Genomic DNA, 24,027 nt, shown 5'->3' with positions numbered 1-24,027 from the left:
AGCAGGTTAGTGGTTGCCAGGAGCTGAGTCTGAGGGGCCGGGGGATAGAGAGTAACAGCAATGGGTGTAGGTTTGTTTTTGGAGTGATGAAAATATAGAGTTAGTGGTGATGGCTGCACAACTTCGTTGAATTGCACATCTTAAGAGTACATTTTCAGTTTTGTGAATTACATCTGAAATACAGATTTTTGAAAATGAAGGCAAAATAAGGATTTTTTTTTTCAGACAAAAATAAGCGAGAGATTTTGTTGCTGATAGACCTGCATCAAGAGATATACAACAGTGAATTTTTCAGGTAAAAGAAAAATAATTCCAGATGGGAAGCAAGGTACTGTAGGGTGAAATGAAGAGCAACAGAAACAATGCTAAATGTATGAATTAGGCCGGGCGCAGTGGTTCACGCCTGTAATCCCAGCGCTCTGGGAGGCCGAGGTGGGTGGATCACCTGAGGTCAGGAGTTCGAGATCAGCCTGGACAACATGGCAAAACCCAGTCTCTACTAAAAATACAAAAAATTAGCCGGGTGTGGTGGCACACACCTGTAGTGCAGCCTACTAGGGAGGCAGAGGCAGGAGAATCACTTGAATCCGGAAGGTGGAGCTTGTAGTGAGCTGCATCTCCAGCCTGAGTGAGAAAGTGAGACTCTGTCTCAAAATAAATAAATAAATAAGTGAATTACTATGATTTTTAATTTCTTAACATACTAATGATGTAAACTATATGCAGAATTAAAATACACGACCATGAAACCCCAAAGGTAAGAAGAGGTGAATAAAGTTAAAGAGGACTTTGTACAAGAGGACTTCAAATTTTACAAGAGGACTTCAAAAAGCTCATGGAAACATGGAACTAAAGATAACAATTTAAAAATAAACTTTATTTCTCAACAGAAATTCAGTCAAGGTCAAGGCACTTTTGTAAGTGATGATACCAGGCACATAGTCCATCTCCAAAGAACTGGGGGATGCTGGGAATGTAACCATATCAATGCAGGTTTTTTACATTATTAACTAAAGAAAAATGGGTGATCGTTAAAGATTGCTTAAGATTAGCAGACAAAAAGAAGTCAGAAGGTACCAAACAGGACTTTAAGGTGGATGCCTGATTTCTCATGGAAACTGTAAAATTGCCCTTGTTTGATGAGAAGAATGAGCAGGGCATTGCTATGGTGGAGGACTCTCTGGTGAAGCTTTCCTGCGCATTTTTGTGCTAAAGCTTTGGGTAATTTCCCCAAAATACTCTCATGATAAGCAGATGTTATCATTCTTTGGCTGTCTGGAAAGTCAACAAGCAAAATGCCTTGAGCATCCCAAAAACCTGTTGCCATGACCTTTGCTTTTCTTGACCAGTCTGCTTTTGCCTTGACTGAACCTCATCTACCTCTTTGGAGCCACTGCTTTGTCTTCAGGATGAACTGGTAAAGCCATGTTTAATCTCCTGTTACAATTATGTGAGGAAATGCTTCTGAATCTTGATCCCATTAGTTTAAAATTTGCACGGAAGTTTCTGCTGTTGTCTGCAGCTGATCTGGGCACAGTGGTTTGGCACCCAGTAAGTGGAAAGTTTGCTCAACTTTAATTTTTTGGTCAGAATTGTGTAACCTGAACTAATTGAGATGTCTATGGTGTTGGCTATTGTTTGGGCTGTTAATCGTTGGTCCTCTTCAATTAGAGCATGAACAAGATGAATTTTTTCCTAACAAATTGATGTGGATGATCGGCCACGGAGGGCTTTATCTTCATCATTGATTTCGCCATTCTTCTACCCTAGTTGCACCATAAATTTCATGTTTGTTCCTGCTTCAATTTTAGCAGAATTCATGTTGCAATGATAGGGGCTTTTTTGCAAATAGACGCCTTATCCTTCTTAGTGCCTCAAACTAGATCCTGTTCAGACATGTTATAGCAAGTTAGTACAAGTTTATTTTGGTGCAGAAAAAAGTTTGAACTTCCTGCATAGTTTTTTCATAGTTTGAATTTTCCACGAACTTTTGGAAGAATTCATATTAGGTAGATCCTAATAATAATAAGTATGCATGTTGTAATCTCTAAGATAAGCACAAAAAGAATTGTAAAAGAAAGTACAATGAACAAACTAATAGGAAAAATGGAATAATAATTTTTAAAACTTGATTTTCTAAAAACTAGAACAAAGAAGGAAGAATAGATAGGTCAAAAAAGAAAACAAATAGCAAGGTGGTAGACATAATCCCAAGCACATCAGTGCTTTCATTGATGTCTGAAATAAAAGGCAGTCTTAATACCATAACTTGACATTAAAGGAAAGTAGAATTACAGGTCAATCTTTCTCATAAACAATCTACAAAATATCTGAAACAAAATATTAACAAGTCATATCTAATAATATGTATAAAAATAGATAACATATTATTATCATATTGGTTTATTTCAGGAATGTAAGGTTAGTATGACATTTAGAAACCATAATCAATTTCACCACATTAACTCAATAAAGAAAATTTATATTATCACTTAATAAGTTCAGAAATCACATTTAGTAAATTGCAACACCCATTCATGATTTCTAAAACCTGTCAGGAAAGCAGAAATAGAGCCTTCTTTAATCTAATTATGATTACACACACACACACACACACACACACACACACACTACACATAGCTAACACTATCCTTAATTGTGAAATATTGAACACTTCCTCACGGAGGTCACGGCAAAAACAAAAACATCTTATACTAGAGGTGCTAATTAACATAATAAGGCAACAATAAGGAAATTTTAATTTATAAAGATTAGAAAACTATGTGTTTAAGTTATTTAAGAATTGAGGAACCAGAAAAGTCCACAATACTCAACAAATAAACTATTAGAATAATAATTGTTAAACAAAGAAGCTGAAGATGAGATCAGTATAAAAATCTATTGTATTTCTAACAATCAGCAAAATTGACAAACCCTTAGTTAAACTAAGAAAAAAAGAGAGAAGACTCAAATTAACTAAAATCAGAAATGAAAGAGGAGACATTGTAACTATGACACAGAGATAAAAAGGATTCTAAGAGACTACTATGAATAATTATATGCCAACGAGTTGGATACTTCAAATAAATTAATAAATTCCTAGACATATACAACCTACCCAGACTGAATCATGACAAAATAGAAAATATAAACAGACCTAAACTAGAAAGGAGATTGAATCAGTAATCAAAAACCTCCTAGAAAAAAAAAAAAAAGCCCAAGACCAAATGGCTTCACTAGAGAATGCTACCAAATATTTAAAGAATCAACACCAATTCATCCCTAACACTTCCAAAAAATCGAACAGAAGGGAACACTTCCAAACTCATTTTAGGAGGCCCCAGTACCAAAGCCAGACAAAGATGCAAGAAAACAAAACTACAGACCAATACTCTTGATGAATACTGATGCAAAAATCCTCAACAAAATGCTAGCAAACCAAATTTAACAACACATTAAAAGGCTATACACCTTGATCAAGTAGGATTTATCTGCAGAATTCAAGGATAGTTACAAAAATCAGATAAATGTAATACATGAAATTAACAGAACAAAGGACAAAAATCACATGGTCATCTCACTTGATGCAGAAAAAGTATTTGAAAAAATTCAATACTCTTTCATGATAAAGAAAACATTCAAGGAACTAGAAATAGAAACAAATTACCTCAACATAACAAAGGTTATATATAAAAAGCCCACAGTGAATATATTCAACAGTAAAAAACTGAAAGCTTTTCCTCTAAGATCAGGAACAAGGCAAGGATGCCCACACTTGCCATTCCTCTTCAACTGGAAGTTCTAGCCAAGCAATTAGGTAAGAAAAAGAAATAAAAGGTATCTAAATTGGAAAGGAAGAAATGCAATTATCTCTGTTCACAGATTACATGATTTTATATGTAGGAAACCCTAAATATTAAAAAAAAATGGTTAGAACTAATACATGCATTAAGCAAAGTTGCAGGATACAAAATCAACACTCAAAAGTCAGTTGCATTTTTTACATTAACAATGGACAATCCAAAAAGAAACTTAGGCAAAAAATTTCATTTACAATAGCATCAAAAAGAGAAAAGTACTTAGGAATAAACTTAGCCAAGGAGGAGAAAGACTTGTATAAAATATTTTTGAAGGAAATTAAAGAACACAGATAAGTGAAAAGACATCCCATGATCATGGATTGGAAGACTTAATATTGTTAAGATGACAATACTACTAACAGAAAACTGAATTTAATATAAACCCTATCAAAATCTCGATGACTGTTTTTGTAGAAATAAAAAAAGAACTCATCCTAAAATTCATACGGAATTTCAAGGGACCCTAAATAGCCAAAATAATCTTGAGAAAGAAGAACACTCAAAAAAAAAAAAAAAAAGAAGAAGAAGAAGAAGAAGAGAAGGAGAAGGAGAAGAAAGCTGGAGGCCTCACATTTCCCGATTTCAAAATGTATTAAAAAGCTACAGTAATCAATATAGTATGGTACTGGCATAAAGATAGCTATACAGACCAACGGAACAAAATAGAGAGCCCAGAAATAAACGCTAGTGTATATAGTCAAATTATCTACAAAGGCACTAAGTCTATACAAGAGGGAAAAGGAAGTTTGTTCAAGGAAATAGTGCTGGAAGAACCAAATATCCATATGCAAAAGAATGATGTTGGATCCTTATTTTACTCCATATGCAAACATTAACTCAAAATGGATTAAAGACCTAAACATAAGACCTGAAACTATAAAACTCCTAGAAGAAAACGTATGGGAAAATCTTCGTGAAATTGGAATGGGCGATGATTTCTTGTATATGATAACAAAAGCACAGGCAACAAAAGTAAAAATAGACATATGAGACTACATCAAACTTTAAAACTTCTGTTCAGCAGAGGAAATAATCAATGGAATCAAAAGGCAACCTATGGAATGGGACAAAATATTTGCAAACCATACAAGAGATATGGGGTTAATATCTAGAATATACAAAGAACTCCTACAACTCAATAACAACACAGAAACAAATAACTCAATTTAAAAATGGCCGGCAGTGTATGTACCACCACTTGTTTATGTTTTCTCTAATTTTTCTTAGTAATGTCTTGTAGGTTTCTGTGTAGAAGTCTTGTACATCAACCAGGTGCAGTGGCTGACACCTATAATCCCAGCATTTTGGGAGGCCAAGGCAGGCAAATCACTGAGGTCAGGAGTTCAAGACCAGCCTGGCCAACATGGTGAAATCCCATCTCTACTAACAAATACAAAAATTAGCCAGGCATAGTGGCAGGCGCCTGTAATTCCAGTTACTGAGGAGGCTGAGGCAGGAGAATTGCTTGAACCTGGGAGGCAGAGGTTGCAGTGAGCCAAGATCACACCACTGCACTCCAGCCTGGGTGACAGAGCAAGAATCTGTCTCAAAAAAAAAAAAAAATGGACAAAGGACATGAATAGACATTTCCCCAAAGAAGATCAGCAAATGGCCATTAAGCATATGAAAAGATGCTCAACATCACTACTCATCAGGGAAATACAAATTAAAACTACAATGAGATATCATCTTGCACTTGTTAGGATGGTCATTATAAAAAAAAAAGAAAAGAACAAGTGGTGGTGAAGATGTAGAGAATTGAAACCCTTGTGCACTTTTAATGGGATTGTAAAATGATGCAAAAGTTTTTAGATTTTTTTAAATTAAAAAAATAGAAACACCAGACATATATCTAGAAGAAATAAAAACAGCATCTCAAAGAGATATTTGCACTCCTGTTTCTGCAGCATTATTTACAATAGCTAAGATGAGCAAGTAACCTAAATTTATTGATAGGTGAATGGATAAAGAAAATGTAGTACATACATAATGGAATATTATTCAGCCTTTAAAAAGGAGGAAGTGCTGTTATATGTTACAACATGGATGCTTCTTGAGGACATTCTGCAAAGTCAAATAAACCAATGGCAAAAAAACAAATACTGCATTGTATCACTTATATGATGTATGTAAAGTAATCAATCTCATAGAAACAGAAAGTGGAATGCTGATTGCCAGGGACTGGGGGAGGGAGAAATGAAGAGTTGTTTTTCAATGGGTATAGAGTTTCACCCATGCAACAGGAAAAAGTTCTAGAGATCTCTTGTAAACCAATGTGCATACAGTTTACAATATTGTACTGTACATCTAAAATTGTTAAGGGTAAAAAAGATCTACTGGTTAATAAAATCCAAACCTGGGACACTATACTTTGCACTACAATACCCTCTCTTGTTAGATTAGCAGAGGAAAAGATCCATAAACATTACAAAAGCAAAGAAAGGCAGGAAGCCCTCAACTGGTGCTCAGTTGATGTGGGCTGGGTTTGATAGCTATTTCTTTTTACATCTGGAACTTTAGCTTTAAAAAGTGTTAATAAAGTTGTAAAGTATAAAAACTCATTATATTTCTGTACACTACAAACAGTCAAGAAATTTTAAAATTATGCCATTTACATCAGCATCAAAAAATCAAATATCCAAGAAGAAATCTAATGAAAGATGTACATGAATTTTTTATTTTGAGATGGAGTCTTACTTTGTCACTCAGCTGTGTCACTAGAGGCACAGTCTCTGCTCACTGCAACCTCCACCTCCTGGGTTCAAGCAATTATCCTGCCTCAGCCTCCCAAGTAGCTGGGATTACAAGCATGCACCATCACACTCAGCTAATTTTTGTATTTTTAGTGGAGACAGGGTTTCACCACATTGGCCAGGCTGGTCTTGAACTCCTGACCTCAAGAGATCCACCCACCTTGGCCTCCCAAAGTGCTGGGATTACAGGTATCAGCCACTGTACCTAGTTGATGTACAAGACTTCTACACAGAAACCTACAAGACATTACTAAGAAAAATTAGAGAAAACATAAATAAGTGGTGGTACATACTATGTTCATGGATTGGAAAATTTAATATTTTAAGGATGCTAGTCCCCCTCAAATTGAACTAAAGTTTCAGTAAAATCCAAAGTTTCAAGAAAAAAATCCCCAGCAAGATTTTCTTTGGTGGAAATTGACAAGATAGTTCTAAAATTTATATAGAAATGCAAAGGACTGAAAATAGTTTAGACAATTTTGAAGAAGAATGTCAAGATTTATAAAGTAATTTAGAAATTATGGCATTGTTGCAAGGAAAAACAAACTAACCAATGGAAAAGAACAGAAACAGTAGAAATAAACTCATGTATTCAACTACTTGATTTTCAGCAAGTCACCAGTGCAAGGCAGTGGAGAGAAAACGTGATGTTTTCTTAAATGATGGTATATTAATTGAATATTCATATGGAAAAAGTAAAGCTTGACCCTTACCTCACACCATACAGAAAAATAAACTACAGATAGGCTGTAGACCTAAATATGAAAGGTAAAACAATAAATCATCTAGAAGAAAACACAGAAAAATATTTTTGTCACTTCATTGCAGGCAACACTTCTTAAACAGCACATAGAAAGTTCTGGTCATAAAGAAAGACTTATAAATAAACTTCATTAAAATTAAGATTTTTTATTGATCAAAAGTTTCCATTAAGAGAATGGAAAAGAAACTGAAAGAGGAAGAGAGAAAGAATTACATATATATATGTAAATTTATAATAAAATATAAATATAAAAATATTTATTTATATATATTTATAAAATATAAATATATATAATAAATATATATAATTTATTTATATATATATATATGGAGAGAGAGAGAAATAAACACAAACAATTCCAAGTGCTGGAAAGGATACAGAGTAACTAAACTCTCTGTCTCTACTCAATATTCTGGCAAAAGTGTAAATTGACACAACCTCTTTGGAAAACTTCTGCTGAGCAGACTCAACATTTCCATTTCCAAGTTATATAACCAAAGAGAAATGCAAGCATATGCGCACAAGCAGACATGTACCAGCATGTTCATAGCAGCATTATTTACAACCTCCCCACACTGGAAAGAACCCAAGTTCTTGGTTTCCCTGTATCTTTTTTCTGTCACATGATAGAGGAATGGGATCCGTCTAGTTCGTCAAGTCAGCCATTCTCTCCAATGTGACCCAGGTGGGGACATGGGGCTGAAAGTGAAAGGTGGGGAGTGTGGTAAAAGTAAAATGGCCCTATTTCCCATAGGGATCACAAAGAAATGAGGTGGGCGAAGAGGGACTCCCCGAGGTGCCAGGAACAGGAGCCAACAGGTCATCAGAAGAGGAAGTGTTAAGGCGGAGGGACTTCCCGAGAGGGAACACAGAAGAAAGAACTCCTAAAGTTATCCAGGGTCTTCAAGGACTTCTGCCCACCTGCTCTCCTGCTGGTCCTCCTCCCTGACCTTCCTGCTATAGCTATAGAGCTGTGGTTTCTCCAGCTCCATTCTTACTCCAACCATGTCATTCCATGGCTCTCTGTTGTCCACAAGAGAAAAACCCCAAATTCCTTGTCTGGTATTCAAGGCATCTCAGGATCTAGCCCCCAGTATTCATACTGGACTTCAGGCTCATCAGACCACTGACAGCCTCACCAACATGCTCCATTCACCTGGCTTGCACACCTGTGCATGTGCTGTTTTAGCCACGGAAACTATCTGCCCTTTTTGACTGACTGTTAGCCTCCTACTCAGTCTTCAAAATCCCATTCAAATGGCAGCTCCTCTGTCAATCTTTGACTTCTCCAAAGAGCATGAGTCACTCCTTCCTCCGGGGTCCACCCTCCAAGTAGTACATAGCTCGTGGTGTTTTCATCTATATTCTGGGCACCATCTAGGCAGGGACAGTGTGTTTCTTTGTTACTGCTGAATCCCCAGTGACTAACCAGTGCCCACAGTGGGTGCTCAAAACATTTGCTACACGAGTGACTAAATGAAAGAGAATGCTTTCTATGGGAATGAATTGTGAACCAACATTATCCTCAATGTTAAGACCTATGTAGACCGTATACTCCAAAGTTAAATCTTACCCTTTTTGACCCCTTTTTCTGGAGCTTAGGGGATTGAGAGCCTTATGCATTTGGTGAGGATACGTTTTTTGTTGTTGTTTGTTTTGTTTTGTTTTTGAGATGGAGTCTCGCTCTGTCACCCACACTGGAGTGCAGTGGCATGATATTGGCTCACTGCAACCTTGGCCTCCTGGGTTCAAGTGAGTCTCCTGCCTCAGCCTTCCAAGTAGCTGGGATTACAGGCATAGGCTACCAAGCTTGGCTAACTTTGTATTTTTAGTAGAGACAGGGTTTCACCATGTTGGTCAGGCTGATCTCAAACTCCTGACCTCAGGTGATCCACCCTCCTCGGCCTCCCAAAATGCTGGGATTACAGGCATGAGCCACCGCACGTGGCCGAGGATAAAAGCTTTAATGTTTCAACCTTTTTTCCCTACATCAGGGCCTTTGCACATGCCATTCCCTCTGCCTAGAATGCTTTTCCCCCAGCTTCTTTCCTTTCTCATCCTCAGGTTTCAAGTTGCCTCTTCAAAGAGGCCATCCACCCTATCTGAACTGGGTCTATGCCACAGATCTCTGTACCCCACATCCCCTAGTTTGTCTCCTTCATAGCAGGTGTAATATGAGGAATAGTTTTGTAAATATCTCTGTGTATGTTTTTGTAACTTGTTTCTGTACTGAAGCATCAGCTCCCAGAGGCTGAGTAATTGACCTATTTTGTTCAGCACAGTATCCCTAGTGCAGAGAAGGGGACCTGTAGGTGCCCAATAAGTAGCTGAAGAAGAATGTTAAGTGAATGAATGAATGAATGAATGAATGAGGCTAAAAATTGAGACAGCCCCTAAGAGGTCCTGGTTTCCTCATTAGCTTCCTCACTGTCCCCAGAAACTCCCCCCAAACCCACCTCAGGGAACACCTTCTGCTCCCAGAGTGTGAATAATCATGAGTAATGTCATCAGATTAGTAACAAGGAACTTTCAGAGAAGGACAGTGAGCTGCCCAGGGTCACACAGCAAGTTCTCATCTCAGTGAGTTCTCAGGCTGGGGGAAGAACTAGCCCAGTGGCCCTGGGTCAGAAAGGAGATTCTGTCACTCACTCACAGTGGGAACTTGGCTGTATCTCTGCCTTTGTTTGAGCCTCAGCTTTCCTCATCTGTGGAATGGGGGCAGCAGGCTTAGCCTGGATGAGGAGCGTGAGGCAGGTTAGTGTGGTTAGTGTTAGGTGTGTGGTTAGTGTTAGTTGCTTTTCATCTTTTTTTTTTTTTCACCAGTGGCAAGGGGTGGGTTATGGGTGTCTGAAGACAGGTATGTTGGGGACCTCAGGCTTACAGCTTAATCAGTAGAAGATGAAGGTGAGAGGAACGGCCTTCCACTGCCCAGCTCGTGCAACCTCTGAGGCTGTGCGACCTCTCAGCCTATCTCTCTCTCCTAGCCAGGCAGCAAATTCTATTAGCTCCAGCAATCTTTCCCTTCTGGCACTTCTTCCAGCCTGTGCAACCTCTCCTAGCTGTGGAGCATGAGGTCCCAGTCCCAGCACCCACACCCCCCACTCCCCACCCCTGCTGCCTGTGCAACCTCTATCTCCCTGCAAGCCCTGCCATCCTCTGCAGCCTTGCCCAAACCTTGCAACCGCTCAGCCTCTGCAGCCAGATCTCACTCCAGCTCCATTTCCTCCAGCCTAGGAGGGGTTGCGCGTAGAGCAGTGAAAGAAGGCTTTGAACTATGCCACGAGGTGGAGCGGGGCTGGCCACCCACCCTCTCTCTCCCTTCAGTTCCCAGCAGCCCCCATCAGCCTGCCCTGGCCCTGGCCAAAGTGGACTGGTGTTACTGATTCATTCTGGGGAAAGTTGGCAAGCCTTCGTCCTAGTCAAGCCCACTTGGCAGATGGGGAAAGGAGGCCCAGAGAGGCCCAGGGCCTTGTCCTGTTCACACAGTGGGGGATGGCAGGGGCCTGGGCTGGGAGCCCAGCTGGTGCACTTGCCCCAGCTCCCTGGGGACAATTCAGGGCGGGGGTTGGGGTGGCCAGATCCTTCCTGTGGGCTGCAGAGACCAGCAGGCTGGATTCCTGATGCAGATGTCCTGAGCAGTTGGGGGCCCTCCATGGGGCCCCTGCCCCCCAGCCCGGGGAATATTCTCAGGTCGTTTCAGAAGTTCCAGGTTTACTCAGAGGTCTCATTTGAGCTGTCATGAAAAGTCCCTTTGGCCTGGGGCCAGGGCAGGGAGTGGGGGCGGTGGCACCTGTGAGCCAGGGGTGGGGGTGGGTTCCTCCCATTGCCCCCTCCCCTCCCCTTCACGTGTCTGGGGGCTCTGGAGGGCAGGGAAGGAGGGTGTGTGAGGAAGGGACTGCGAGGGCGAGAAGACCCTCTTCCTGGAGGAAGCATCTGTTCCCCTCTTCACTGCTCCCTTCTAGACGGTTCCCTGAGTGACCCTAGAAAAACCCCCACCCTGCTCTGAACCTCAGTTTCCCCATCTGTAAAAGGGGGGAAGCAGAATCATCGTAAGAGCTCTTATTTATTGAGGTCTCATATATGCCAATATGACCAATAATATTTACTATTTTGTTTTTTATCTGTATTTTCATAGCTAAAAGCAAACAGCTCTTACATATTTAAAGTAAAACATAGGCCGGTCACGGTGGCTCATGCCTGTAATCCCAGCACTTTGAGAGGCTGAGGCAGGCAGATCACTTGAGCCCAGGAGTTCAAGACCAGCCTGGCCAACATGGTGAAACCCCGTCTTCACTAAAAATACAAAAATTAGCCATGTGTGGTGGCAGGTGCCTGTAGTCCCAGCTACTCGGGAGGCTGAGGCAGGAGAATCTCTTGAACCTGGGGGATGGAGGTTGCAGTGACTTGAGATCACACCACTGCACTCCAGCCTGGGCAGCAGAGCAAGACTCTGTCTCAAAAAAAATTAAAAAAAAAAAAAAAGTAAAACATAATAGCGGCCACTTCTCATGAGCCATTTGTGCCCAGCTCTTTTGCCTTCCTCGTCACACTGGCTCTCTCTGTGTACCCCAGAGCTTCAGGACCTAGGGAGGTGCCTGGGCCATGGTAGATGCTCAATAAAGAATAGGGTGAGTAAATCCTCACCACAGACCTAAGACAGGCATTCTTATTCCTATTCCCACTCTTACAGATGCAGCAACTGAGCTGCAGAGAGGTTAAGTGGCTTCCTCAAGGTCACACAGGTACTAAGCAGTGGAGCTGGGACTTGAACCCAGGTCTGGCCAGTTCCACAGCTCAAAGTCACAAGGGGTGGTATGCTGGGAAGCCAGTTCCAGTGCCCCCATCTAACCATGGGCACCCCTTCCTAGTTATGTGGAGAAGGCCCCTGTGCCTGCCTGTGAGGATGCTGAAGGCACTAGCTTCCCTCTCTGGCTGTGGAAGGAATGGATACCCCGTTCCTTTCATTCATTTATTTATCAGGCACCCAGGTTGTCCTGATGCTACAAAGAGGTGGGTTCCTCCCAGAACTTCTGGTGGCTGGCTTTCTCTTGAATGGGCCTCCTCCTCCGGTATCCACCCCCTACTCTACTGCCCACAAGCCCCTTATTGGCTCTAACCCCCACCTCTCAGTTTCTTCTCCTGGCCTGACGCCAGGATTGCTGGGCAGTGGGAGCCTGCAGTCTGAGCTCAGAGCTGTCTTTGCCTTGCTCTCCCCACCTCTCCTGGTCCTGGATTCTGCCACCTCCTATCACAAGGGCTCTTAGCTACCTCCACTGTGGGACTGAGTAAGGATCCGGACACCCTCCTGGCAGAGGAGCTGGCAGGACAGGGGCATCACTGAGCCCACAGTGGGGAGCAAGTGAGCAGGGCCTCTCCTCTGGGGGTTGCCCATCCCCATGGGAATGAATACTCAACCATCCCCATCCAATGCTGCTTCCCAGAAACTACCCAGGACCACAAGTCTTGTTTTCATGTTATTCTATCTAGCAGGTGGTGGCTTTGTCCTACAGACTGGCATCCAATCCCAGCTCCATGTCATCTGGTCACAGTTAACCTGGGGCAAGGTTGTCCCCACTAAGCCTCACTCTTGTCATCTGTGAAATGGGCTGAATGAGGCTTCCCGCTTCACCTACTGAGGACTATGGGAGACCCTTAAGTACCTACAACATGTGAGTTGGCACTGGGGGGACCAGAGCCAGGTGGGTGGCCAGGCAGGACCACAGCAGCCTGAGTGTGTCCCTCACCCTCTGTCACTCTTGGAGTTGGGCCCTTCTCCATGGGCTCAAAGCTTCTCATGCCACAAACTCTCTTCCTCAAAGGAAAAGGGCCAGTTAGGAGCACAGCTTTCACCCTGTTCTGCCCTGAGGTCCCCACAACTAGCTCCACAAGGATGGAGGTATCTTGGTCCCCATTTCATAGATGAGAAAACCATGGCTTCTCGAGGCTAGAAGCAGAGAGACTTGCCCAAGTTCACCGAGTGAGGAAGGCGCGTGGCCGGGTTTTGACCTGGCAGGTTTTCCCCCACTCCACCATGTGCTTCTGAAAGCCCCACTCTCCCCCCAGGGAATCACAGACGTCCTCCTAGAAGCAGCCTCCTGGCTTTGAATGTCCCGCACCTGGTCTTCTGCCTTCACTGAGCAGAGACGTCATTCCTGCGGCAAGTCCTAAGTTCCCGCTCCCCAGGACTCCTCCACCAGAAATGTTTCTCCCTTTCCCATCCTTCAAGGCTCAGCCTCCACCGACCTCCCCACCCTCCTCTCCTCCACATGCACAGGGATCTGGGCTGGCCTCTTACCATCCGACCCATTCCCCGTGCTTCATGAGAAAGATGCAGCGACAGTTCATGGAGTCACCTGGCTTGACTGCCCGACCTGCTACGTCCTGGTTGAGTCACCAAGGGAAAATCACTCTACCTCTCACAGCCTCATTTCCTCATCTGCGAAATGGGCACACCAGCCCTTGTTTTGAATGACTGGGTGGAATCAAGGTGGTAAGACACAGAAACTGACACAGAATGGGTCCCATCAGGCTCTGCACCCATGCCCATCACCTCCCGGCTCAGCCGCCCAGAATTGGGTGATTGACATGTTAGGTTTGGCGTTCCTTCCCCAGCCCGCTACCTTTTGGAGGCTGGTTTTCAAGACAGAGGGTCATCTCAGCCACTTCCCTGCTGCCGGGCTCCTAAGCTGTGCTGAACAAGAGACCCCAACCTCAATTCTGCCCAGCCTCACTGCATGAACCTTCTTTGCCTCAGTGTCCCCAATTGTGACTTGGGCACAGTCCTCCGAGGCCTCCCACTGTGACACTAGATGCAGCAGGCAGGGAACAGTCTCTCCTGGGCAGAGAAGGCACCCTGGTCCCAGCAGAAAACCAGGGCTGGAATTACCTTCTGTTTCGGCTTCTTTCTCAGAAATCCATTCCGTGTGCTGGGGGCAATCTGATGGGCTTCTGGGGGTGGCAGCTGGGTTCAGCGTGGGGGTGACAGATGAGGGTCTGAGAAAGCAGGCAGAGGCCTGGGGTGAGAATCCACACCCAGCCCGAGTCACCAATCAGGCTGTCATAAGACCTGTCACTCCGATGACGGGCAGCTGGGCCTCCAGGCAGGTGTCCCACAGAGCAGCAGACGGAGGAAGGAGACGGCAAGGCAGGTACCAGGCGGCCGCAGCAGGGATGCACAGGCCGCAGACAGACAGACACAGCTGCGTGGCTGTCAGCCACACTCAGGGAGAGGCAGGCAGAGGGCCAGACGCCGAGCTTACGGTCACTCAACAGAGAGACGCCAGTGGGTCCGTCCGAGGCCGCTGGCTGCCACCCAGCCGCATGTGCAGAGTGGGGAGGAAGAGGAGGATGTGGTGAGCGGCTCCCCACCAGTCCCGCCCACCCGCAGCTGGGCTCCTCCTGGGAGGGAGTGAGAAAGAGGTGGGAGGGGGCCCGGCCCCACAGCAGGCACCCACTGTCACCAAAGGTCACCTGCAAGTAAGACATTTGGGGCCATCGGGGTGACACTTCCCTCTTAGGGAACTGTGACATCATCCCCACAGGCCTCTCAGTCATAACCCATGAAGCAGGCAGTGCCTCCGGGAACTACCACGTTGCACAGATGTGGAAACTGAGGCCAGAGGTGTGAAGATGTGGCACAGTTTGACCCGTGGACCTGGAGCCCTCAGTGGCCGAGTCCAACCCCTCAGCACAGAGAGAAGGACCAGAACCTTGCCCAAGGTCCCACGGAAGCCCCTTTTTCAGACTTTGCAAACCAGCCTGTTTCTTATTCTTGAGACTTACCTGCCTAGTAGGGTCTGAGCTTGGGACCCTCTGCTCTGGCTTGATCCCCATGCCTCTCTGCCTCCATTTCCTTTGGATCCAGTCTCCTGCTGCAGAGCTCCAGGAAACAGGACCCCTTGGGCACGTCACATCACCTCTCTGAATGCCTCACTTTGCCCATCTGTCAAATGGGGGTGCCTAGCTCTGAGGAAGAGGGCAGACTTTAACACATGGGAATTCAAGAAGAAAATAGAGAAAAGAAATTCTCAAGAGAGTTTTCATCTTGCTAACATGCCAGAGGCCCATGAGAGGGTCAGATGTTTCTGGAAGACATTTAAGAAACCAGGAGACAAAATTTAACAAGCTTAATGCCTAGCGCAGTCTCCAAAGAAGGAGAGCAAGAGAATTGCTACCACCACCACCACTACCACCACCACTGCTACCACTGCCATCACCACCACCTCCAATTACTTTGGTGCCTACATGATCTCACTTTATCCCACAAAGTGTGAGGCAGACAAGATTAGTCCCATTTTACAGATGGAGAGATTGAGGCCCAGAGGAGTGAAACGTCACACAAGCCAAGAAGAATTAGAGCTGGGATTTGAACCTGGTTGTATTTGATTCCTAAGCTTATACCAGGCTGTGAAAATAGGGCCATACCAGGATGAAATGTCCCACAGTTAAGGGAGGCTATTTTGTGCTGTTTTGATAACAAGGTCAGCTCAGATGCACTTGGTAGCTCTCCCTGCTGACTCATTTTTGGGAATCAACTTGCTGTTGACCTTCGTGACCACTCCAGAGAAAAAAGAGAAAGCGTCTTGCTATTCTTTCTTTTTTTTTCTAGCTGTTTTTGAGGAACTTGGTACAAATTCCCCTCTGGCTGATTTGGAGGATCCTGGCCCTGTAGAGCTCTTCCCAGCTACCGAAATGTGTCGTGTTCTCTGGAGAACGAATCTTGGGAAGATGCCAGCTTTTGTTTTTCTTTCTCTTGATCTTCAGGGTGCATTCTCTGATAACATGCACTGAAATTTGTGGTGGTTGAAAGATCAGGAGAAGAGACAGTAAAAAGAGCTAATATTTGCTGAAAGCTCACTGTGTGCCAGGGTTTTAAGGACTTTAAAGATGCACCCTCTCATTTAAACCTCAGAAATACTCGAGAAGGCTGTGTGCAGTGGTGCACACCTATAATTCCAGCATTTTGGGAGGCTGAGGTGGGAGGATCGCTTGAGGCTAGGAGTTCAAGACCAGTCTGGGCAACATAGCAAGACCCTGTCTCTACAAAAAAATTAAAAATTAGACAGTCATGGTGGTGCACGCCTGTAGTCCCAACTAGTCTGGAGGCTGAGGTGGGAGGACCACTTGAGCCAAGGAGCTGAAGGCTGCAGTGAGCTTTGACTGTAGTGCTGCACTCCAGCCTGGGCAACAGAGCAAGACTCTGTCTCCAAAAATAAAATCCCCAAAATGAAAAAGAATGAGTCTAGAAGATAGTTATCATCATCATCATCATCCCTGTTTTACAGATGAGGAAACTGAGGCTCAGAGAGGTTAAGTGACTTGTCCAAGATCACACAGCTGGTGAGTGACAGAGTTGGGATTTGAACTTAACCATTTGGGCTCCAGAGCCCGCACTGTTGTTAACTCACTACACTGCTCTGGGGTGTGTATTAAAACAAGGATGTTCAATTTCTCCTCCCTCCCTCCTGCCTGCCTTCCTTCTTTATCTACCTTCTTTCTACCCACCCACCTACCTATCCACCCATTCATTCTTCTCTGCCCCCACCCACCCAGCCATTCCTTGCTTCCTCCCCCTAATATTTATTGAGTAGGCTCAGAGAGGTTAAGTGACTTGTCCAAAATTACACAGTTTGGCTACGTCCTGGGGCTAGCCCACAGAAATATACACACAGTGACAGCCCCCATGGAGCCTATATTCTAGTAGAGAGAGTAGACGAAAAGAAGTAACAGACAAACTCAATGCAAGCTGTACCAAATGTCATAGAAAACCAATGAGAGATCAAGATTGTGACATTTGGGGGTACACTAGGTGCTAAGAAGGGACCAGCCATGGGAAGAACGTCATCAGCAGAAGGATCTGCAAGTGCAAAGGCACTGAGGTAGGAAAGAATGTGGCTGGCCCCAGGAACTTGAGAACAGCATGGCGTAATACAGTGAGCAAATGGAGGAACAGTAGAAGATGAAGGCATGGAAATCACACATCTACACCACACGGGACCTCACAGTTTCGGGTGAGGAAGGTAGATTGTTCCAAAGGAAATGGGAAGTCATCATTGGAGGGTTTCATCTTAAGAGTGGCTTAATTCAGTTTACATTTTCAATTCAGGCCAGGAGTTGGGGAGTGGGTGGGATCAGCAGGGGTCACAGTCCCTTGGTGCTTAAAAAGTAGATGTGTTTGGAGCTGCCAGGCCCATGTCCACTGGGGTAAACCTGAGTCCCCTCAGAAATAGACATGTGGTCCCTTGAGGGGTTCCTCTGGGTCTGTAAATGTCTCATAAGTATGGCCCCTATACCCTTGGAAGGAAGGTACCATAGGATCTCAGCAGCCCTCCAACCATGCCTCAGTACTCATAGCTGGTCAGCGGGGAGGAAGTGGTCACATTTGCATTTCAGCCAAGGGGCCTCCTGGGAAAAAATAATTGACACACCCCCTCCCTCAACCCGTTTCCTCTTTTTTATTTTTATTTTAAGAGCTTTATTTAGCTATGCTTTACATAACATAAAATCGAGCCACTGTAAATGTACAGTTCAATGATTTTTAGTGAATTTATCGAATGTGCAATTATAACCACAATCCAATTTTAAAACAATCCCATCACCCCTGATGGGTGCCTGCTTATAGTCAATCTCCATTCCCATTTCCAGGGCCACTTGTCTACTTTATGCCTCTACTGATTTTGCTTTTTTTTTTTTTTCTAGGCATCTCATATCAATATGTTGTCTTTTGTGTTTAGCTTCTTTCAGCATCGCGTGTTTGAGCTTCAACCACATTGTAGCATGTGTTGGCATCACATATCTAAAAATCCATTTTTAGGCCAGGCGCGGTGGCTCATGCCTGTAATCTCAACACTTTGGGAGGCCAAGGTGGGCGGATCACTTGAGATCAGGAGTTCGAGACCAGCTTGGACAACACGGTAAAACCCTGCCTTTACTAAAAATACAATAATTAGCCTGGTGTGGTTGCACACGCCAGGAGATCGAGACCAGCCTGGTCAACATGGTGAAACCCCGTTTCTACTAAAAATACAAAAATTAGCTAGGTATGGTGACGTGCACCTGTAGCCCTAGCTACTCGGGAGGCTGAGGCAGGAGAATTGCTTGAACCCGGGAAGTGGAGGTTGCAGTGAGCAGAGCTAGTGCCACTGCACTCCAGCCTGGGAGACAGAGCAAGACTCCATCTCAAAATAAATAAATAAATAAATAAAAATTCATTTTTATTGCTGAAGAATATTACATTGCATAGATATGCCACATTCATTTATCCTTTCATGATGATGGACATTTGGAGTATGTCCACTTTTTCCTTTACTACAAACAAGCATGCTGTGAGCACTTGCATGCGAGTCTTTGTGTAGACATGCATTTTCAAATCTTTTAGATATATACCCAGAAGGAGACTTGTTGAGTTAAAGGTAGTTTAACTTATTAACTTTTAAATAAGTTTAACTTATTAAGAAACCGACAAACTGTTTTTCACAGCAGCTGCCCTGTATTATATTCCCACCAGCAATGTCTGAAAGTTCCCACTTCTCTATGTCCTTGACAATATGTATTTTCTTTTTTTTTTCTTTTTCCTTTCTTTTTTTTTTTTATTTTTGAGATGGAGTCTTGGTCTGTCGCCCAGGCTGGAGTGCAGTGGCGCGATCTCGGCTCACTGCAAGCTCCGCCTCCCGGGTTCACGCCATTCTCCTGCCTCAGCTTCCCGAGTAGCTGGGACTACAGGCGTCTGCCACCACGCCTGGTTAATTTTTTGTATTTTCTTTAGTAGAGACGGGGTTTCACCGTGTTAGCCAGGATGGTCTCGATCTCCTGACCTCGTAATCTGCCCTCCTCGGCCGCCCAAAGTGCTGGGATTATAGGCATGAGCCACCGCGCCCGGCAGACAATATGTATTTTCTATTGGTTTTTATTATAGCCATCCTAGCGGATGTGAAGTGGTATCTCATTGTGGTTTTGATTTGCATTTCCCTAATGGCTAATGATGGTAACCATCTTTTCATGTGCTTGGTAGTCATTTGCATATCTTGTTTGGAGTAATGTCTATTCAAGTCCCTTGCCAAATTTTATTTTATTATTATTTTTAGACAGAGTCTTGCTCTGTCTCCCACACTGGAGTGCAGTGGTGTGACCTTGGCTCACTGAAACCTCTACCTCCTGAGTTCAAGCGATTCTTGTGCCTCGGCCTCCCGAGTAGCTGGGCTTACAAACGTGTGCCACCATATCCAGCTAATTTTTGTGGTTTTAGTAGAGACGGGTTTTCACCATGTTGACCAGGCTGGTCTCGAACCCCTAACCTCAGGTGATCCGCCCACCTCAGCCTCCCAAAGTGCTGGGATTACAGGCGTAAGCCACTGTGCCCAGCCCCTTGCCAATTTTTAAATTTGATTGTTCATCATTTGTTGTTGAATTTTAAGAGTTCTTTATATGTTCTGGAAACTCACCTGTATCAGATATATGAATTACAAATATTTTTCCCATTCTGTGGCTGTCTTTTCACTTTTTTGATAGTGTGCTTTAATGCAAAAAAAAATGAAAAAAATTGACTAGAGATTCATGGGTTTATTTCTGAACTCTAAGTTCAATTCCATTGATCTATATGTCTAGCCTTGTGCCAGTATTATCAAACTGTTTTGATTACTGTAGCTCTGCAGTAAGTTTTGGTTTTTTTTGTTTTATTTTTGTTTTTGTGTTGTTTTGAGACAGAGTTTCACTCATGTCGCCCAGGCTGGAGTGCAATGGCACAATCTTGGCTCTGCAGTAAATTTTAAAAGTGGGAATTTGAGTCCTCCAACTTTATTGTTTTGGCTTTTCTGGGTCCCTTGAAATTTCACATGATTTTTAGGATCAATTTTTCCATTTTTTAAAAAAGGCCATTGGGACTTTTATAGGAATTGCATTAAATCTATAAATTACTTTGAGGAGTGCAATGTTAAATCTTCCATTACATTAACATAGAATTTAAAAAACTTTATTTAGGTCTTCTCTAATTTTTTCAGCAATATTTTATAGTGTTCAGTGTACAAATCTTGCACCTCCTTGGTTAAATTTATTCTTAAGTGTTTTATTATTTTTGATGCTATTATAAATAGAATTTATTTAATTTCCTTTTGGGGTTGTTTATTGCTAGTATATACAAACACAATTTATTTTTGTATGTTGATCTTATACCCGTCACTTGGCTGAATTTATTAGCTCTAATAATTTCTTTGTGGGTTCTTTAGAATTTTCCATATATATGATCATGTCATCTGCGAAGAGCAGTAGTTTTTACTCCTTCCTTTTCCCGTTTGAATGCCTTTTATTTCTTTTTCTTGCTGAGTTTTTCTGGTTAAAACTTTCAGTACAATGTTGAATACCAGTGGTGAAAGTGGGCATCCTTTTTCGGGGGAAAAGTTTTCAGCCTTTCACTGATTTAGTGTGATGTTAACTTGTTAGCTGTGGGTGTTTCTTTCTCTCTCTTTCTTTCTTTCTTTCTTTTTCTTTCTTTCTTTCTTTTTCTTTCTTTCTTTCCTTCCTTCCTTCCTTCCTTCCTTCCTTCCTTCCTTCTTTCTTTCTTTCTTTCTTTCTTTCTTTCTTTCTTTCTTTCTTTCTTTCTTTCTTCTTTCTTTCTCTCTCTCTCTTTCTTTTTTTGAGATGGAGTCTCACTCTGGTCTAGGTTGGAGTACAGTGGCATGATCTCAGCTCACTGCAACATCCTGGGTTCAAGTGATTCTCCTGCCTCAGCCTCCCAAGTAGCTGGGATTACAGGTGTGTGCCACCATGTCCAGCTAATTTTTGTATTTTTAGTAGAGACGGGGTTTCACCATGTTGTCCAGGCTGGTCTCGAACTCCTGATTTCAGGTGATCTGCCTGCCTCAGCCTCCCAAAGTGCTGGGATTACAGGCATGAGCCACTGCGCCCAGCCAGGTTTTTCATATATGGTCTTTATCATGTTGAGGGAGTTCTCTCTTATTCCTAGTTTACTGTTTTTATCATGAAAGGGTGTTAAATTTTGTCAAATGCTTTTCTGCATCAATTTGGATGATCATGGGGGTTTTCTTATTCTATTAATGTTATGTATTGTGTTGATTAATTTTCTTATGTTGAACCACGCTTGCATTCCTGGGATAAATCCTGTTTGGTCACAGTGTAATCCTTTTAATGTGCTGTAGAATTAGTTTGCTTGTATTTTTGTGAAATTTTATATCTATATTCATAAGGAATATTAGTCTGTAGTTTTATTTTCTTGTGGTTCTGTTGTCTGGATTTCTCTCCTGTTTTGTGGAGGAGTTTGAGAAGAACTGATGTTAATTCTTCTTCCAATGTTTAGTGGAATTCACCAGTGAAGCCATCTGACTCTGGACTTTTCTTCATTGGGAGGTTTTTGATTCAATTCTTTACTTGTTGTATATTTATTAAGATTTTCTATTTTTTTTGAGTCAGTTTTGGCAATTTGTGTTACCAAACTTTAATATTTAAGTTGCCAATTATTATTATCTAGTTTGTTGGCATAAAGTCATTCACAGTACTCCCTTGTGATCCTTTTTATTTCTGTATGATTTGCAGTAATATTCCCACTTCCATTTCTGATTTTAGTGATTTGTATTTTTTCTTTTGCTTAGTCCAACTAAAGGTTTGTCAATTTTGTCAGTCTTTTTGAAGAAACGACTCTTTGTTTCTTTCATCTTCTCTATTGATTTTGTATTCTTTATTTTGCATTCTTTATTTTGCTTGTTTGCACTCTAATCTTTATTATTTCCTTCCTTCTGCTACCTTTGGGTTTCATTTGTTCTTCTTTTTTTAGTTCCTTAAAAAGTAAACTTAGGTTATGATTTGTGATCTTCTTTTTTCTTTTTTTTTAATGAAGGCACGTAGGGCTACACATTTCCCTGTTAGCACTGCTTTTGCTACATCCCATAATTCTGGGTGTGTTTTCGGTGCTTTCATTTTCATTTGTCTCTAAGTATTTTCTAATTTCCTTGTGATTTCTTCATTGACATATTGACTGTTTAAAAATATGCTATTTAATTTCCACATATTTGTAAAATTTCCAGTTTTCCTTCTGCTATTGATACCTAGCTTCATTGTGATCAGAGAAGATACTTCATATGATTTCAATCTTCTAAAATTTATCAAGACTTGTTTCGTGGCTTAACATATAGTCAGTCCTGGAGAATGTTCCATGTGCACTTCGTGGTCACTGTTACTGTTGGGTGGAGGGTTCTATGTGTGTCTATTAGCTCTCGTTGGTTTATAGTTGTGCAAGTCCCCTACTTTCTTAGTCTTCTGTCTAGATGGTCTCCAACTATTATTGTAGAACTGTCTGTTGCTCTATTCAGTTCTGTAAATATTTGCTTCATATATTTTTGGGCTCTGATGTTTAGCACATGTATGGTCATAATTATTATGTCTTCTTTTATTCGAGACAGAGTGTTGCTCTGTCACCCAGGCTGAGTGCAATGGTGCGATCTCAGCTCACTGCAACCTCTGCCTCCCAAGTTCAAGCAATTCTCGTGCCTCAGCCTCTCGAGTAGCTGGGACTACAGATGTGCACCACCATGCCCTGCTAATTTTTGTATTTTTAGTAGAGACAGGGTTTTGCCATGTTGGCCAGGCTGGCCTCGAACTCCTGACCTCAGGTGATCCACCCATCTTGGCCTCCCAAAGTGCTGGGATGACAGGCATGAGCCACCACCTGACCAATCTTCTTGACGAATTGACACATTTATCAACATATAATATCCTTGTTTGTCTCTTGTAACAATTTTTTACTTAAGACCCATTTTATCTGACATTAGTATAGCCACCTCAGCTCTCTCTTGGTTTCTATTTTCGTAGAATATCTTTTTCCATCCTTTCACTTTTAACTTATTTGCGTCTTTGGATATAAAGTGAGTCTCTTGTAGACAGCATAGAGTTGGATCATGTTTTTTATTCCTTCTGCCAATCCATTCTGTCTTCTAATCAGTGAGTTTAATCTACTTACATTTAAAGTGATTCATGATAAAAGGTTTACCTCTGCATTTTGCTAATTCATTTCATTTATATCAAATTTTCTTTTGTTATTCAATTCCCTCATTACCGCCTTCTCTTGTATTGATTGATTTTCTTCTAGTGCCCCATTTTGATAGCCTCCTCATTTCTTTTCTGTATATTTTTAGTTATTTTCTTAGTGGTTACCTTGAGGTTTACACTTAACAGGAAATTTATAACAATATAATCTGAATTGATAAAAACTTGGTTTAAATAGCAGTACAAAAACTCTACTCCTATACAGCTCCCTCTACTCTATTCTAGTCCTATCCCTGCCCCTCTTTTGTTGTCATTGTCACAAACTACATCTTTATGTGGCATGTGCTCATTAGCATAGATTTATAATTATTTTTATGTAGGTATCTTTTAAATAATATAGGAAACAAAAAGAGGAGTCATAAGCCAAAAATATAATTATACTAGTTTTTATATTTACCTTTACCGGTGTTCTGTATTTATTCATATGGCTTTGATTTACTGTCTAGTGTCCTTTCATCTCAGCCTGAAAGACTCCCTTTAGTGTTTTTCATAGGGAAGTCCTCCTAGTGATGAAGTACTTCACCTTTTTTTTTTCAATCTTTGAATGTTTTAATTTCTTAATCATTTTGGAAAGGAAGTTGTGCCAGATAAATAATTCTCA

The 24,027-nt window shown here is 42.2% G+C and overlaps 1 protein-coding gene across 2 annotated transcripts in view; it reads right to left on the bottom strand.

Moving 5' to 3' along the window:
* Positions 1–14,702, bottom strand: part of IL21R (interleukin 21 receptor) — a 51,740-nt gene extending 37,038 nt beyond the window's left edge. The window contains exon 1 of one of the 2 annotated variants that reach the window (XM_032157177.2): positions 14,263–14,702. Coding sequence is in view for 1 of the 2 variants with exons in the window: in XM_058440847.1 (XP_058296830.1) it covers positions 13,672–13,721 (50 nt within the window). In the remaining variant the exon portion in view is untranslated. The other variant, XM_058440847.1, reaches the window with a different exon arrangement.
* Positions 14,703–24,027: the final 9,325 nt, after the last annotated feature.

The sequence above is a fragment of the Hylobates moloch genome, unplaced genomic scaffold (assembly GCF_009828535.3).
Source record: "Hylobates moloch isolate HMO894 unplaced genomic scaffold, HMol_V3 SCAFFOLD_6, whole genome shotgun sequence".
Taxonomy (NCBI): domain Eukaryota; kingdom Metazoa; phylum Chordata; class Mammalia; order Primates; family Hylobatidae; genus Hylobates; species Hylobates moloch.
Note: the sequence above shows the minus strand (reverse complement) of the source record. Positions and strands in the feature narration are given on the sequence as shown.